General features: G+C 38.5%; 1 protein-coding gene across 2 annotated transcripts in view; it reads left to right on the plus strand.

Moving 5' to 3' along the window:
* Positions 1-16,707, plus strand: part of CACUL1 (CDK2 associated cullin domain 1) — a 78,882-nt gene extending 62,175 nt beyond the window's left edge. Inside the window, exons 7-9 of one of the 2 annotated variants that reach the window (XM_032176629.2) lie at positions 1,678-1,816; positions 8,017-8,060; positions 8,492-16,707. In XM_032176629.2, the coding sequence (XP_032032520.1) occupies positions 1,678-1,816; positions 8,017-8,060; positions 8,492-8,532 (224 nt within the window). In that variant the 3' untranslated portion in view covers positions 8,533-16,707. Of the gene's footprint in view, positions 1-1,677; positions 1,817-8,016; positions 8,061-8,174; positions 8,443-8,491 lie in introns of those variants that run through there. The other variant, XM_058435968.1, reaches the window with a different exon arrangement.
* Positions 16,708-18,967: the final 2,260 nt, after the last annotated feature.

The raw sequence follows: 18,967 nt of genomic DNA on the forward strand, positions 1-18,967 counted from the left end.
CATTTCATACACACACTTTGTTTCTTCATTTTGTGGCTGATAGGTTTGACTTTGCCAGCTCTGACTGATTAGTGGTTCTCTGTAGCACTGTATTGAGACTCTTAGTGAAGCCGTATTTGAGCTGGACTGGAATGGAAGGAGGGAAACATTTTGCCACAAGTTTCTCCTAAGGGGTGACTGAATGGATTGGTCCTTGTATCATTTGCAGTGCTTATTTGCCAACTTTAATTAGCTATTCTCCTGTTAGACGTTTTATTAACTTCTACTTTTTTACTTAACCACAGACCAAATGTTCCATAGCATCAAGCGTGGCTTTTTCTGATTTCTAATCATTTACTCAGATTATTGTTTTTAAAGTGATTCAAGAGCATTAATATTTTTATAGTTTTTGACATGTATAGCCAAAATGTTTTCCAAGAGGAAAAATGTGAAAGGGCTAGATTAAAACAATTCAAAATGAATAAGTGTTAATTGAGGACCACCACCAAGGAGGGGAAATACTGGTTTCCCCATGCCCTTGATACAGGTGGGTGTTAATTCTCTTTAATGTTCACTGAATAAAAGGGAGAGAGTATATTTATTTTAGCTTGAATTTTTTTTAATATTAACAGGGCTATTCTGTTTCTATTATTCTTATAGGTTCTTTCACTCATTTATCTGGTCTTACTGATCTGTACATATTCGTTATAATAAAGATACCATTTCCTCTTTGTCATATCTGGTGCAAGTGTTTTCCTGACTTCTTCGCCTTATTTTCTGTAGTCTCCTGAGCTTTTAAAAAATGATTTGATAACCACTTAATTTTTTCTTTTTTTTTACTGTTGTTTATATTTGCTGTAATTTAACATGGCTCAAAAAAATATTTTCAAAGTACTAACCAGTTACCTCCAGCCCAGTTACTAAATGTTCAGTCCTTCCTACCTTTTGTGCTGCCTTTTTTAAAATATGTCTACTTATTATTTGTACTGTTCTATTCTTGGGCTATATATTGTTTTAATTAATGGCTAATAAGGCTGATATTTCCACCAAGTCCCCTCCCACTCAGAATTGTTTGGTAATCACATTCATGTTTTCCTCCATACTTATAATTTTCTATAAGATTTGTTCAAAAATTCCCTGGGGATTTTCACTAAATTCTGTTAAATCAGTAAAATATAAAAATGGCTTTCTTCATACTATAAAATTCTTTTTTTTTTTTTTTTTTTTTTTTTTTGAGATGGAGTCTCACTCTGTCACCCAGGGTGGAGTGCAGTGGTGCATCTCGGCTCACTGCAAGCTCCGCCTCCCGGGTTCACGCCATTCTCCTCCCTCAGCCTCCTGAGTAGCTGGGACTACAGGTGCCCACCACCATGTCTGGCTAATTTTTTGTATTTTTAGTAGAGATGGGGTTTCACCATGTTGGCCAGGGATGGTCTTGATCTCCTGACCTCGTGATCCACCCACCTCGGCCTCCCGAAGTGCTGGGATTACAGGCGTGAGCCACCGCGCCCGGCCTGTAAAATTCTTTTTAGAAGGGAAATTTAACTTTGTATGTTCTTTACCAGAATGGGATTGCACTAATTTTTTCCCCTGCTTTAAATTTGGCTTACTATATATTTTAAAAGAAAACTTTCCGTTTTCCATTTAATTTGATGTGTTTATATGATTTCCTTAATGAATTGTTTCCTTTCCTCACAGAGTGGGTTCAGATGGCTCCAACTCTATTTTCTAAATTTATTCCAAACATTCTCCCTCCGGCGGTGGAATCTGAACTTTCTGAATATGCTGCTCAAGATCAGAAATTTCAAAGAGAACTTATACAGAATGGTTTTACAAGGCAAGTTGTTTTTTTTTCCTTTAGTGGTCAAATATGTCCATTTCCCTAGGCCAGTTTGGCTTGACATGGGAGAAATGGTAAGGTTCTGAGAATGGGAGGTAACTGGCCAAGAGTCTTGCTGCTGCAAGAAGACATTAGCTCCTTGTCTGTAGAAATGGTGAATCTAGGTTTTGATTTTGTGGAAGCTGCTCTTCATTACATACGTTTTGTTTTTGAGATGGAGTCTTGCTCCATTGTCCAGGCTGGAATGCAGTGGCACAATCTCGGCTTACCACAACCTCCACCTCCTGGGTTCAAGCAGTTCTCCTGCCTTAGCCTCCCCAGTAGCTGGGATTACAGGCGTGCGCCACCACCATGCCTGGCTAATTGTTTTGTATTTTTAGTAGAGATGGGTTTCACCATGTTGGCCAGGCTGGTTTCGAACTCCCGACCTCAAGTGATCCGCCCGCCTTGGCCTCCCAAAGCGCTGGGATTATAGGCATGAGCCACCATGCCCGGCTCATACATTTTGAAGAAGGGATTTCTCACTGGGTGAGCAGTTAGGTGGGCAAGCTCCAAGAGCTCTTTTAACTTTGATTTTCTTGTATTAGTCCTGTGCATATGGAAAAACGTTATAGAACTTTTATGATCTGTTATAATGTACTTTTATGACTAACCTAGCATAGAGGCTTTAAATTCTGTATTTCATAGTTCCCCTTTTGCCCTAAATTGTAGTGGTTTCTTCTTAAGTAGGGCATCTCTTTATTTACCTGTCTTGGTTTTGATAATGTTTCTAAAGTTTTTGCACTTAATTATCATGGTCATATCCCAAAAAATCTTGCAGAGTGCATTTTTCAACTAAAATACATTTTTATAAAAGTTTTGTGATTCCCCATGAGAAAATAGCCTTTATCAGCAAATCATTTAAGGGCACAGTAATATCTTGCATTTTTATAATCCTTACTCTTAGCACTTCTATGTATCTTCTCTCATTTGGTTTCCTGACAGGAAGAAAGTTGTGGAAAGGAACACGCTTGAGGTATCTTAGGCATAGTCATGTCTACAAATAGTAGGTTGAGTGTTGACTCACTTATCTTGCTAGAGCTGGGGCTGGGCATTTTTTCGAAAGGTCTGAGACCAAACTGAATTTCATAAAAACAAGCCTTTACTAAGGTCACTGTTATGAAGTCTCAGATTAGGGACAAAAGCAGGTTAATTTGTTGGTTCCTGGACTGGTATTTCCTTTTTCTGTCCTGGTGACATCTGTACTGGTGTGGTAGTGGGGGCAGTGAGTAATCCACTGGTCATTTACCCTATCACTGACAGCTTAACGCTGGAAGGGATCAGTGAAGCTGGGCCTGGGAGACCTGGGGCTTTCTATGGCTAGGGGAAGGAAGGGCCAGTGGGAAATGCTGGAATATAAATAGTTTTTCTCTTTGGTGTCAAGGGATCAGGTATTTCCTCACATTAATTGTAATAAGTTCCAGCAGAAAGAGAGTGGTATTATTTTCATACACAGAATGAGGCCATTTTTAAAAAGTATACATTGAGAAGTTTTGCTCCCACCTGTCTCCCTGTGTATCCCACCCCATCAAGTAACCATTTTTGTGATTCCTTCATTTTTTAATATAAATACAAGCAAACACAATATATGTCCATATTTGTGTTTCTTATACATTTCATCATGTGTATAGACTAAAACTTAACCAGTCCCCAGTAGATGGCCACGTGAGTTATTTCTAGTCTTTCGTTATAATGGACAGTGCTACAGCGAATCACCTTGTATATGCATTATTTTGTACTTGTTACAGGTATTATTTGGAGGGTGAATTCTCAGAAGTGGGATGGCTGGGTTAAGAATAAATGCAGTTGTAATTTTGATTAATATCACCAAATTGCCCTCCACAGGGTATTTATGTCATTTTGCATATCCACCAGCAAAGGTGGAAAGTTCCTGTTCTTTATGGCCTTCCATGTACAGTATGTTGTTACACGTTTGTATATTTGCCAACCTAGTAGGTGAAAAATAATTACTCAGAATTGGTTTAATTTGCATTTCTCTTATATGAGTAAGGTTGAGCATATTTTCATATGTTTGCATTTCTTTTTCTGAAAACTACCTGTCTAAAGTCCTTTGCTTTTCTCTTTCTTAGTCTTCTTGATTTCTAGGAAATCTCTATAGTGAAGACATTGATTCTTTATCCAAGATATGATGTATTTTTCTCAATTTGCTTTTGCTTATGGTGGTTTTTTTGTTGTTTTGCTATGCAGAAGTCATGCAGAAGTATCTGATTTTCAGGAGTTTTTTTGGCCATATACGTATTTTGAATTATAGCTATATATTTCCTTAAAATTTTTTGAGTAGCTAGGCCTACAGGCACACCTCCCCCCTTGGCTAACTGTTGTAATTTTTTGTAGAGACGGGATCTTCCTGTGTTGCCCAGGCTGATCTCAAACTCCTCGGCTCAAGGGTTCCTCTCGCCTCAGCCTCCGAAAGCACTGGGATTACAGGCATGAGCCACCGTGCCCAGCCAATTTTTTTTTTAGTTTGTTTTGAGGTATAGTCTCACTCTGTTGCCCAGGCTGGAAAGCAATGGTGTGATCTCGGCCTACTGCAACCTCTGCTTCCGGGGTTCAAGTGATTCTCCTGCCTCAGCCTCCTGAGTAGCTGGGATTACAGGTATGCGCCACCACACCCAGCTAATTTTTCTGTTTTTAGTAGAGATAGATGGGGTTTCACCATAATGGCCAGGCTGGTCTCAAACTCCTGACCTCAAGTGATACACTTGGCCTCCCAAAGTGCTGGGATTACAGGTGTGAGCCACTGCACCCGGCCCAATATTCTTAAATAAATGCAAAATAATCTGAGTATGATGTTTAGGTTTTTTTCTAGGCTTACCGTAATTCTGAAGTCTTTATACTTTCATACATTCATGTTTTATTTAAACATTTGCTCTTAATTTAGGATGAGTTTATACCTTTAAAAAGAAGACAGGACAGCCTTCTGAAAACTTTTTTGTGAAGCAGTATAGGAATATAGCTCTTGTGAATTTTGAGCATATTGAGTTTGCCTTCCAGAGCAATGCGTGGAATTGCTTAAACGTGCCCATTTTTCTAATCCTAATTTTGGTACTGGAGTAAGAGAACAGGGTGCAGGACTGCTTGGTTTATAGTAGCTCTTATGTCAGATTTGCTTGGGATGAGATGAGTAACTGCCTCTGTAAATAACCTCAGGTTGCATTGCCTCTGCACATGAAGGACTAACATGGCACTATTCAGCCACTGGCCAGTTTGGTTATATTCAGGGAAATATCTTGGATTTTTGGTATAAATAGGAATTTTTCTCAGTGGAATTATTTTATAAAACTTCTGGCTGGATTTAAATACTAGGCAGTATTCCAAGGGATGATAAAATGTTTTTACAAACTTAATTGGACCATTTTTGTAATTAAACTTTATTATACATGTACTATGAAGATTAAACTTTGCCTCATAAAATTATTCTGACAGGTGCTTTGCACAGAGTAAACCCGCCAAAGTGGACGTTCTTATATCTAATTCTGAGCTTACTCATACTGGCCAGGAAGGACGTGCACATGCCACCTTTGGCAGCTCTGATGGAGAGCCTGCCTCTGCTCTTGTGCATGGACCTTCCACATTCTGTCCTGTCCAACATAATGCCTTAATTAGGAATAATATTTTGGAAGAAGTGGTGTCCACTGATACCCCCAGAAAAGGAGAATATAGTACAGCCTGTCTTAAGAATTCTGTTTCTGCCTCTTCTTATCTGAGCAGTCATTTTATAGTTTATGCCTAACCAACCACGTGATTCCTGTTCATTGTTATGGGCACTTTTTCATGTAAGACGAACTTAAGTGATGTAGTGATCTTGAGTAGGCAACACACAGCTTTAATGTGGGTGGCACAGAGTAAGTCTTTGAATTGTTTTAAAACAACGTGAATGTTGTCAAATAAATCCTTTTTTGCAGTTAGTGGATTCTCATTTGAGCTGGAGTTTTTGTGAATTTTAATCGTTAGGTACATGGAAATATAGGGTAGGCTAGAATTAACATATAAACTAAAAGCAACAGCTTCTTTTTATCTCTTACCTACATAATTGAATTGATTGGTGAGGAGTGGAAGTTTGGTATCTGTTGTCAAAGGTAGCGCTACAGAAGATAACTACTAGATCTAAGTAACCAAGGTAAGAACATAGGTCTTTTAGCTGAGCAGGTGACGCCGAAATTTGGGCTTTTTTATTTTGCAGTAAGGGTTTTGAGAGAGCATTCCGGACTTAATCTCTTCAGCAGCCTCTTGCATAAATCACATTGATACTCCTTTTCCTGCCTCCAGTTGTTTTCACATCTGTATTTTTCTCCTGTTATATTTACATGTTCAGTTTTTATTTAACCTTTGAGGAATGGAAATGAAGGTTGTGTCTAAAAGTCGAGGTTCCAGATATAAAATTCTGTCTTCCTTTTTGATCATTAACTTGTTTGTTTCAGAATATTTGGTGAATGCAACTGTGATGATACTAGTGTAAATAACAACGGAAGATACTCACTCGGCTTTGGCTAGGTGTAGTGTTAACTACAGAGGTGTTTAAAAAGTGGCCTGAGGGCCGGCCTGTTAGAGCTCTTTTGGCTGTGGAAGCTAGTTTGTGCTGAATGTGGTGCCTACAGAAAAACCCTTCAGAGGTCATATGGTGTGTACTCTTTCTGCCAGTCAGTTGAGGCTCCTTACCCAGCTTAGCAAGAGTTTTCTGCCCTGGTCCTAAACATAACCAGAGAAAGTAAATGGGAAACTTTATCTGGAAAATTATTCAAAAGCAGGAAATAAATCACCTTGGTTAGCATTTTAATAATTTATCCATGAGACTATTTATAAGTTACTACTTTGTCAATTCAACAAATATTTATTGTCTATACTCTTCTAGGCAGTGGGGTGAACAACACAGGCCAAGTTCCTGTTTTCATGGAACTTATGTTCTGATGTTGGGAGGCAAATAACAAACATGTAAAAAAAATAAATAATATTGAGTAATAAGTCCTATGAGTGGACAGTAAGTAGTAAAGTGCTGACGTGCAAGGGACAGCCAGTGAGCCAGGATGGCTGACGTATAGTGAACAGAGGTGGAGAGTGGAGGAAAGTGAGGTGGGAGAGTAGGCTGGAGAATGAGTTGGAATTAATTTTTAACTGTAGTGGGAAACCACTAAAGGGCTTTCATGAGAGGCATGAACTAAGCTGTCTTCTACGTGAGATCACTCTGGCTCTCGTCTGGGTTGATAAATAAGGCTCGTGTACTTGTGTAGGGAAGAGAAGACTGTGGCTTAGCTTGGGATCGTAGCAGTGGAGTTGATGAGGAGTGATTGGTTTTGGGACAGAATGCCCCAGAGTGAGGGAAAGAGAGGATGACCAAGGATTTTGGGTTGAGTGATCAAGCTGGAAGATTGAAGAAGGAATGGGGATGGATTGGAGTCAGCATTGTATTCTGGTCATGGTAAACTTGCCAGTGTATATAAATCATCCAAATGGACATGATGATGAGACAGTTGGACCTGTAGATCTGAAGGGTAGAGAGGAAGGCAGAATTGGAGATGTAGATATGGGAGCCTCTGGCCTGTGGAGAGAGTGTATGATCACCATCCTAGACTACACGTGGAGGAGAAAAGATGACCAGCGACAGAGCGCTGGGCAGAGCCAGCAAAGGAGACCTGAAAAGGATGACAGACAGGGTGAAGTAAGGTCAGGAATGTGTGCTGTGGCATTACTGAAACCTAAAGAATAAAAAATCGTGTTTCAGGAAGAAATCAACTTATAAATGCTGAGGAAGAAAGGCTAGTAGTGATTATTATTACTCATTACCTAGGCATTTGAGTCATTTCTGTTATTGTCTGAGAAGCTGGAGACACAAAAATAGGATTTGTAGGTAGCTTAGGGCCTAGTCAGAACCTCTATTTTCTTAACTCTAAAGTGGAATTAGAACTTTCATAGGTGTTTGAGGATGAGCTGGTTAATACAGGTAAAGGCTCATGTTCTTCCAGCTGCAGAAAGCATAGTGAGGTACATCAGGATTCTAAGATGTTTAATATGTATTTTTAAATAGGTTTGGTTAGAACTGAAATGTCTGCTATACTTTTACTATCAAATATGTTGATCCTTTTCTCCTGTTTTGATGTGAAGTCAGTTTTGTTGACTGCCTCTTCTTTTCTTATCCCCAGAGGTGACCAGTCCCGGAAGAGAGCTGGGGATGAGTTGGCTTATAGTAAGTAATGATGTTCCTTCCCATCTTGATGGTTCTGTGATGTAAAGCAGCCATATTAAATGCACTGTGATAACAGTGCACTGGATTTGATAATACCCATGTTGTTCTCATAAGGCACTGCTCGTAATCAAGGTCAGGATGCTTTGCATGCTGTGGCAGCTCCAGCTGGTAGTGACGGTTCTCAGGGAGTCGGAAAGAAGCCACCAGGTTCTTTAGTTTCTACTGGGATGACATCATAGCCCAGTTCCAGTTCCTTAGGATCTCAGTCCGCTTTTACTTCCCTCCACCCCACATGGTTTTGAGGATTTTTTTAAGCCTTTTTTGGGGAGTTGGGAGAGGAGTGAGAAATGTGTGTTGAATAAACAGATTCCTGCCATTATCAGATGCTGTCTGCTCTTCATACTTTTTTCCTGTTCTGATGTTTTTTTCAGACAGCTCGTCAGCATGTGCAAGTTCCAGGGGGTACAGATAGTGAATGTATTGAATGTGCTTTCCTTCCTGAAAAGAGGACACACTGGAGCTGCAGAGACTGCATTCAGAGCACAGTGGGGGCTGCACACACTCAGGAGCTCTGTCACAAAGCTGTTCGTGGAAGAGGATGTTGGACTTCTTACTTGGTTTGTAATTTTAAAACAAAAACTAAAAAAATACAAAAAACAAAAAAAATGTTGCTGCTAGACTTGGGGGTGATTTTGAAATGGGACAATCTTTTAATTAGTTTATCTACAGATTCTGTGAGGAAAAAGCATCTCAGAAAGTGACCATTTCTAAGTGAAATCTGACAGCCAAAATCAGCAGCTTCCTCCAAAAATATAAGAGCAGAAGAATTTTTTTTTTTAAGCACTTGTTTTGTTCATTTGTGGACTTGGCATTTTGGTGTATTGGTTTCACATGTCAGGATCTCTTTTGCTTTAAAACCAAGCAGATCATTACAATACAGTATTTTTCACCCACAACCAAAACAACCCCTTTTAAAAGAGTTGGTCTTTGTTTAGCATTAGAAAGTCTTGTTAAAGGAAAATGCTAACTCTGCTTTTGCTAGAACTTTCCCCCATCAGTTCACAACTTTTTTCTACTCCGTGCCTTGAGCTTTGTGCACTTTGCAACTGTGTGACCATGTTGTCAAACTCCTCCTGGAGAAGTGTATGGTATCTAAACTCACCCACCAAGATGGCAGGTGTGGCCCTGTAGCAGGATGCTAATTAAGTGGGAAAATAGAAACCTGTTGCACATTAATCAGATTTTCCCCTGGTTCACCAGAGCATATTCATGTTAATGTTGGGGACCAACTCTCATAGAGCATTTCCATTCCCTGTGCCACTTAACACAATGTCTGTCACCAGCTGCTATAGTATTGGCAGTACTCTAGTTTAGGGATGGGCGGTACTTTAGCACTGAAGCTTCCCTTAGTATTATTATTGAGAGCTACTTCCTGTGATGCTCTAGGAAGCAGATACAGTTATTAAGTCCAAATACACTCAGTGATGTGGGGTTCCTGATCACTTCATTTTAAATGAATGAGAGAATTACTTAAAAAAAAAAAAAAGTCTGTCATTTGAACATTATATTTGAGTGTGATAGGGAAGAAGTAGCACTGCTGTCTTAAGGCTCCCTTCCAGCTGTGGCAAAGCTATTTCTGTTTCTGCACATCCACAGTGCTTTTTAGTCCTTCATAAAAGTCTCTGAAGCTTATTCTAGCTGTTGTTGAAAGCCCAAGAGAAAAATACTTTTCTTCTCAATTTTGCTTGAATCTTAATTGAGCATAGGCTTCTCTACTAGGTGACATCAGACTAATAGTATTTACCTCTTCAGAGAACTTGGTGGGGAAAGAAACATCCCAGGGATGCTGTCGCATGTCTGCTCTGCAGGTTTTTCATACAGCTGCCTCTGCCAATTCAGTTTATTTTTTGGGGGGAGTGGTGTGGGTAGGAGAGTTAGAAGTGAGATATTGGGAGCAAGTAAGTCACCCAATAATTGAAGTCCTTGATTTGTAAAACTGTTATACAGAGAAGTAAAGATAAAGGTTGTCAGATTTATTTTTTAAAGTACTTAACCAGAGTTGGTGGATTTTGTGGACTTTAATTGGACTCAGTTCCCTCTGTGAGCATCCTGGATTGCATCGATGAACACTGAATTACTTAAGAACATAGGCTCTCACTATGACCTGGATAGTTTAAGTTGCTACACTGGTAACATTCTAGTATCAAGGAGAATTCCATTCATCATGACATTCACATTTTACTTTTCTCAATGGAATGCTTGCTTCAGGCTTACAAATCACACCTAGAACTGAAGTCTGAGTGGTATTAATTTTTCTGAAAGGAATAAAATTGGAATGTTTCTTTAAATGTGGACAAATTCTTCAGTATCCTAATAATATACCCAAATGCTTTTTCTGGGAGAGAGCATTCTTTTACAAAAGAACTTTCCCTATAAAAGCATCACAGTATAATGTGAATTGGCATTAAAATCTTTGGATACTTTTGCATTATTAAGTTCATGGAGAAATATATTCTTTTTACTATGTATGTATTAATAAAAAGTGGGCAAAGTAAAGTTTGCAAAATTTAGTTTGTGTAAATTTTTGCACAGTGACTGCAGCTGGCTATGGGTCAGGGCTTAATACAACAAAACCTTGACTTGAAGGCACTATAGAAAGGTTATACATAGTCTCCCAGTCTACATGTCCTGGCTGTTAATCATCTTGGCCCCTTGAGGCACATCACAGTATGAAGGACCTGTTTAAGTTGAAACAGACTTTGCTTACTTATTGGGATTCTTAAAAATTCTGAGTTTGCAATATGAGAGGAAGTAAGATTTCCTCCCTCTTCCCCTCATTTTATATCGACTGTTTGCCAGAAAATATTTTCTTCTGTTTTCTTGTATTTTGGTTTTGAGATGGAGTCTCACTCTGTCACCCAGGCTGGAGTGCAGTGGTGCGATCTCAGCTCACTGCAACCTCTGCCTCCTGGGTTCAAGTGATTCTGCTGCCTTGGCCTCCTGAGTAGCTGGGATTACGGGAGCGTGCCACTACGCCTGGCTACTTTTTGTATTTTGTTTTTAGTAGAGACGGGCTTTCACCATGTTGGTCAGGCTGGTCTCGAACTCCTGACCTCAAGTGATCCACCTGCCTCGGCCTCTCAGAGTGCTGGGATTACAGGTGTGAGCCACCGCACCTGGCCTTTTTTTTTTTTTTTTTGTATTCTTGCCAGTACAGTATACGGTTTTTCTACCCCAATTACATACTGGCTTTTGTACCACATCACTAAAGGCCCAAATCATTGAAGATAGAAAACTGTACATGCAGGCTGATTGTCTGGTTAGTCAATGGCTGATTTGCTTAAACTGTCTAGTATGTATGTGCAGCCTGAAACTAGCTCCTTAAAAGGAAAGCCGGGTCAGTCATCTTGAAAAAATGACATGTAAAAGTAAATAGATAATTGTTTTGAGAGATGGTACATGTTTTAAAGGTTGGCCTTAAGCTTCAGTAACATTGTCATTTTGTGACCTTTTGTTGTCACAGCTGTACCCTAACCTGACAGGAATTAACTACTGTTTTTTTTGTGGGGCAGAAAGCAAAACCTGGTATTGTGACTTTTATCCTAATAGTTCTTAGGCAAGGTTAGTGAGAAGAAACACAAACCCAGATGCATGCATTGTGCATTATTTTGTAGACAAGTTACTTTTCTTCTGTCCCTTTAACAAATTTGCAGCAATTACCCTCCCTTTGGGGTCTAGAGTGAAAGCTAATTTGTGGGTAGATGAGATTGCAGAAGAATGGATGTCCATGGCTGTGAACACTGCACACTGCACATCCATCTCCAGTGCTCACACCTTTGCAGCTACCACTCCCTGGCTGCGTGCCATGCTGTCGGGTTGCAGATTTGCACACATAAATTCCTCAGGAAGAGTTTGCATGAGCATCACCTCGCAATATTCTGTACTGACCAAACAAGGGATTTGAACGTTTTTCAGCACAAAAGGATAACTTCCGAGTGGTGGTCTGTACGCATACTAGCAAAGGTAATGGTGATCTAGCAAACAAAATTGGTTTCTGCAGTTGGAAGTGAGCAGGAGCACTTGTATTATAGTATTTAAATAATCCTGGTTAATCTCTTTAAGCAGAGTAACCCTTCCAGATTTTGTCTTTTTATTATTAAGGCTGGCTTTATTTTCTTCTACTTTTTCCCCGTTTTATAGCAGTTAATTATTTCTGTGATTATTATGCAAGAAGCATTGCCCTTGAGTTAAAATGTTATTGTTTCATAAGCAGCTATTAAAATAACTGAGCATTGTTTTATGAACATACACTAATCTGAGATACTGAAAAGCTTTGCAACTAAAAAGCAAAACAACCTACATTAGTCATCTAGCCATTGTTTGGATGTTTTGAGTTGATTTTTTATGGTGCCTCTTTTAGCTTGGAATATTATATTTACTTTAATCCAAGTCTAGGCCTTTTAAAGGGTCCTTAAAATTAAAGTTCAGAATGTGCATCCCTTTGACACCTATTACAGGTTTATAGGACCTTTTTGTTTGTAATTACCGTTTTCAATACGATTGCATAAATGAAGTTAGCTTTTGTCAGAAGTTAAAATGGAGGTCATAGGAGTTCCTGGAGAAATGGCTCTCCTGTTTCTTTCATTACCCCATTGAAGTTCACCCCAGTTTCTGGCCACAAGAATTTAAGAAAGGAACCCTGTTCTTTTCCAAGGGAAATTATTCCACTCTGTCCCCTCTGTTGATTAAAGTCCCGGACACCTTCCTTCCTCCACTGGCCAAGACCCACCTTGACCCACCTTGAACCTCTTTTCAGAGCTGAGTGGCATGAATACGTGTACTGTTTCTGCTTCTGTTGATGGAGTGGCTGTGGGAGAATTAAAGGAAATGCTAATTTGAGCTTCATTCTTAGGGGAACCTACTATATATTGCATCCCTGCTGGTTGGAAATTATCTTCATCTCTGGACTGCATTGTTTAGAAAAATGTTAATGGCTTACAATTCTGAGAACTTTATAGTGTGGCTCTGGGGTTAAGAATTCTGTGGTTTGAAAAAAAATAAATATTTTGTATTGATTCTCACATGTCATTTCAATGTTGTGACTACGTACTAAATGCAGTAAGACTGGGTATTCTCTTAGAAGAGCGCGTTTTGTTAAACAGATGGCAGTTCACTCTCATTAGTTCTGTTTGTCAATATTACAGCCACGCACTTCAGGATAACTTACTCAAATGTGAAGTCATGGGAAGCTATGGCTAGTAACAGGAATGCTTATGAGAAATTTGGAGGACAAGCACAGGCAAGAGGCTTTTGCCACTCACTAGCACAGCCAGAGCAAGGATGAAGCAATGAAGTCCTGTTCCTAGTGGTGCTTGTCAGAAGCCATAGTGAGCTTGGCACAGGGCATTCTGTACATCTCTTTAATCCAAGAAAAACAAAATGGCGGATGAAACTCCTGTTGACCTGGGATACAAAGCCACTGACTTTGGCTCTTGATCTTTTGGTGGGTTCTGAATCACTCCTTCTGTATTAGGGCATATACTATCACTCTAAAACATTGTGGTAAATGAAATAAATCTTGTACAGATGTCCTTGGCCTTGTTATGTTATAAATCCTGTACAGATGTCCTTGGCCTTAATACCTGGTTCACTGGAACTTTGTTATAATATAGAACATTTGATTTTGCTTATAGCATATTAATATTGCCTCCTACGTGACAGCCACACTGAGCACGTCTGTTACACCAGTTACTTAGCCTGCAGAGTGAGTGTTGATCTTGACCTCTGTAACCAGTGCTAAAAAACAGTGTGTAACAATATACATATGGTCATATCTATTCTATATTAATATATAGTATGGATATGGATATCAGTATATTTGTAGTTCTTGTTTTTTAAACACTGTACAGTTTCTTCTGTGGACCTTTAGTCAACTTTTGGACTTAGGTTGTTTTTTTGTTTGCATTTATTGGTACTATGCTTTTTTATAACCCTTTGTGTTTTATTGCTGTGAAATTAGTGTCATCCCCTAGGTTATTTGTAACCTTACTGTAAGGTTTTAGTTTCTCTTACTATCTCTGTAGAGGTGTCCTTTCCTACAGTATCGTCAGAACGCCAGTTCTCATCCTTCCCATTTTTTTGACCTTAGCTCTATTGTGATGTTATCTACTTTTTGGTTATCACATATGGCAGAATTCAGTGACTCTGACAATTTCCATTTTCACTCCCCTGCCCCACAGTTAAGTAGGCTGCCATTTAAACTCTCTCCCTTTTAGCAGGTTTTTACTAAGTACAAACCTTTTCTACTAGAACCAGCTCTGTGTGTATGTGTGTGTGAATTTTATTTCTTCAATTGGCCTGTTTCTCCATTATCTAAAATTCTAAAATACCTTGAATATCAAAAAGCATGATAATAGAGTATCACATATATTAATAGAATCTGAGAGCAACTAGCTTAACTAGTTGTAGTCTTGAGTAGGTTTTTTTTTTTTAATCTGTTTTCCTTTATTAAGCCCTCTCCCTCCCTGAATTAAGCCAGAAGGGCATAACAATTCAAAACTTTCTAATAATGTACCTACATGTCTAATAGTATACCTCAGAATATATAAAGAAAGTGGCTTACACCTGTAATCCCAACACTTTGAGAGGCTGAGGTGGGAAGATTGCTTGAAGCCAGGATTCGAGACCAGCCTGGGCAACACAGACCCCATCTCTCCAAAAATTTTTTTAAATTCGGGCCAGGCATGGTGGCTCATGCCTGTAATCCCAGCACTTTGGGAGGCTGAGGTGGGCGTATCATTTGAGGTCAGGAGTTCAAGACCAGCCTGGCCAACATGGTGAAACTCCGTCTCTACTGAAAATACAAAAATTAGCTGGGCGTGGGGGTGCACACCTGTAATCCCAGCTACTCAGGAGGCTGAGGCAGGAAAATCGCCTGAACCCAGGAGGCAGAGGTTTCAGTGAACCGAGATCGTGCCATTGCACTCCAGCCTGGGTGACAAGAGTGAAACTATCTCAAGCAAAAAAATAAAAATAAAAAAATAAGTTGGGCCTGTCACAGTGGCTCTCACCTGTAATCTCAATACTTTGGGAGGCTGAGGCAGGTGAATCACTTGAGGCCAGGAGCTCGAGACCAGACTGGCTAACATGGTGAAACCCTGTCTCTACTAAAAATAAAAAATAGAAATAAATTCAAAAATTCTGAATGGATTGTGAGGGGAACTAGCACTACAAGATTCTAACACTCACTGCTAAAGGTAGTGATTAAAACAATGACTTTGGAGTAGGGAAGAATTTCATCAACAAGATAGAAAATGCGAACTATCAATTAATAGATAATTTGGCTACATCCATCATAAAATTAGGTGTGGTGGCATACACCTGTAATCCCAGCTGCTCGGGTGGCTGAGGCACAAGAATCACTTGAACCCAGGAAGTGGAGGTTGCAGTAGGCTAAGATCGCACCACTGGACTCCAGCCTGGGAACAGAATGAGACTCTGTCCCAAAAAAAAAAAAAAAAAAGTTCGGCGTAGTGGTACTTGCTTTTAGTCCTAGCTACTTGGGAGGCTAAGGTGTGAGGCAGGAGGATTGCTTGAGCCCAGGAGTTTAAGGCTGCATTGAGGTATGATGATACCACTGTATTTCAGCTAGGATAACAGAGCTAGACCCTGTCTAGAAAAAAATTTAAAAAGTTAAAAGAAAACTACAAAAAGGAAAAATGAACACACTACAAAGAGAAATAGATCAGTCTACCAACATAATGGGCATTTTCAACATACCCCTCCCAGTAATTAATAGATCTTGCAGAGACTAAATTATGAAGATTATTAAGGACATAGAAGATTTAAATAGTACAGCTAATCAATTTGATCTGACAGATATATACACACATACATAAAACACATTGTACCCTTCAGTAGGAAAATAAGTTTTTGCAAACCAAATCTAACCGTGTATTCAAAATGTAACAAATGATGACCAAAATGGATTGGTCTCAGGAATACAAGATTGGTTTTTTAATGTAATTAAGAAATGCTGTTTATAATAGGAACAAGAAAAAGTACCTAAGAATAAATTTTAAAATGAGAAAATGATAAAAAAATAAAAACTTAATGGACCTAAGTAAATGTAGAGAATATAAGGGATAACACTCAATATTATCTAAATCTCAACTTTTTCTCCAAGTTGCAATTCCAAAAAAATTCCCAGTGATTTTCACTGTGGAACCTGACAAGTTGATTCTTCGATATAAATGGAAGAGCAAAGGGCCAAGGATATCCAAGACCTTTCTGAATGGATTGTGAGGGGAACTAGCACTACAAGATTCTAACACTTACTGCCAAAGGTAGTGATTAAAACAATGACTTTGGAGTAGGGAAGAATTTCATCAACAAGATAGAAAATGCGAACTATCAATTAATGGATAAGTAATTTGGCTACATCCATCATAAGTACTTATTACTAAACATGCTGTAAAGTGAAAAGAGAAGCCAAATCTGGAATGAGATACAAATATTCATAATATATACATAACTGCTAAAGAGCATCTGAATGCCAATCAGCAATGAAAACAACTCAGGAGAGACGGACCCCAAACACTAGCAGGCATTTCACAGAAGAAACAGAAATGGCCCATAAATGTAAAAAGATGTTCAGCCTCATTAATCATCAGGTAATGCATATTAAAAGCTTAGATACCATTTCCTTGCTGACAACTTGGCAGAAATTATGAGAAGTCTGAAAATAACAATCTGAGAGATAATGACAACAAACCTTCACCTGTTGTTGGCGTGTAAATCTGTACTTCTATTTGGAGAACAGTATTATCTAATGAAATTGAACATAGGCACCTCTTATAGCCCACTGTTTATACTTAGAAAAACTCATGTGCATGTGTACCAAGAAACATATACAGGGATGTTTATAACAGCATTATGTGTACTAATTACAAGGAATGAAGGAGGGAGCCAAATGCCCATCTAGCGTACAGTGAATAAATGAAGTGTATGCTGTGGAATTCTCTAGAGTGATCAAGGCATCATACCACTGTGGGCTCCAACATGGATGCATCTCAGAAATTGAGTGAAAGAAGTCAGAATAGAGCCAGCATGGGTACCTTTATGTAAAGTTCAAAATCAGGAAAAACTAAGTATATTGTTTAGGGACTCATACACAAGTAGTAAAGCTATAAAGGAAAGACAGTTATTAACATTCAGGAACACAGATTCCTCAGGAGAGGGAGGTGGAGGGGAATGAGAACAGAGGGGAGAATGGGGGCTTGGAAGCACTTCATAATATGAAGTTTGGACCATTCTAAACATGCCAGTTCTCTGAATTAATGTATATTCAGTGTAGAGCCAATTCAGATAACCAATAGTATTTATTTATATAATCTAAAAAACTCATGGAAGTATAAACAGATGAAAATAGGAAAATCCCCATTGAAAGTGAAAAAAGTGGAAGGAACTTGCTGTACCAAAAAATGTATCACTTTCTAAGTGCAATTAAATTAAAAGTTATGCCAGTGTAAACAGACAAGTCAATGGAAAGTAATTTAGAAAATAGAAAAGAACTCAAATTTAGAATTTAGAGTACACTAAAGGCGGCTTTTTGGAATCATGCTGTCCATGGTCAATTATTTTATGAAAGGTGCTGGTATAATTAGAGAACATTAAACTGATTACTATCATACCATTCACCAAGAGAAATTCCAGATTGTGAATTTAAAAAAAAATTGTTGTAAAAACTAGAAACTAATATTTTTTCTTGGGATTGGAGAAGTTTTTTCTAAGGATACAAGCAATGAAACAAAACCCTATGTAAACTCACTTACCTGCCTTTAATGCTGTAGTGTGCACACCCCAGCGTGTGTGTGTGTGTGTGTATACAGACATATATATTTTAAAATGTTTAAATTTGAACATGTTACTAATACATATAAAGCAAAAGTAGAAAATCAAAAAGATGAAGTAAAAATGTTTTAAAATATTGTTTGTGGTATTTGTGGTTAATAAACCTTTGCTCTTTCTAAAAAAAATTTTCTTTTAGAGAGAGTTGTGATTAAAAATGCTTGTCATTTTTGAAACTCCTAGTTTTAACACTTTATAAAAACAATGTTCTTGTCTTAAGGTAAGTTTATTTTCATGCTTGGTTTTAATGACTATTGGAGCTGAATAAGTCACTTCATTAGTTAAGATCTGTGGATCCAAATATGGCTGTGCTTACTGAAAACATTTTTGAGTTCCATCCACCAATTTTGCAAAAGTGTTTGTTGAAATTTTTGTAATAAATTTTCATCTTTTCCAATGTCAGTAACTTGTTTTTGCTGAATAATTAGGAGTGTTGCATTTTTATTTTTGCTAACAGATGGGTTCAAAACCTGCTGCAACTTATTTTTGAATTTCATTTCCCAAGTTTAAGTGTACACTTTGAAGAGTTTTTATAGGTGACAATTTTTGGCAACACGTTTTCATGAATTCTTGCTTGGTCATCGTTATTATTAAATGTTGTCTTTACCTTGAAGGGTCAGGTTAAATCTATCCATTTAAAAAAATACTTTCTAGGTTGCATATTGATTACAGACACTTGTCACCACAGGAAAGATCGGCACATTCAAGCCTTTTTATCAATTAAAAAATACTATATTTAAGTTAAGAATTTTGCTATGAGATAACCGGTAAATTTGAGGGTTTAATTTCCTCATCTCATTACAAACTGTTGTGTAAGATAATAAAAATCTTAAGTCCAGTTGGCTTATGGGGCACACAGACGACAATATTCTGGAAGAGAGTGGTGCCGCTGTTGCTCTCTCTGCAATATGGAGCTCTCAGCACTCCTTAAGGATTCCTCACTGACTGGCATGTGCTGCCTGACCACTTACCATGCAGCCTGTGTGTCTGTTACGTAT

Source organism: Hylobates moloch, unplaced genomic scaffold (genome assembly GCF_009828535.3).
Source record: "Hylobates moloch isolate HMO894 unplaced genomic scaffold, HMol_V3 SCAFFOLD_3, whole genome shotgun sequence".
Taxonomy (NCBI): Eukaryota; Metazoa; Chordata; class Mammalia; order Primates; family Hylobatidae; genus Hylobates; species Hylobates moloch.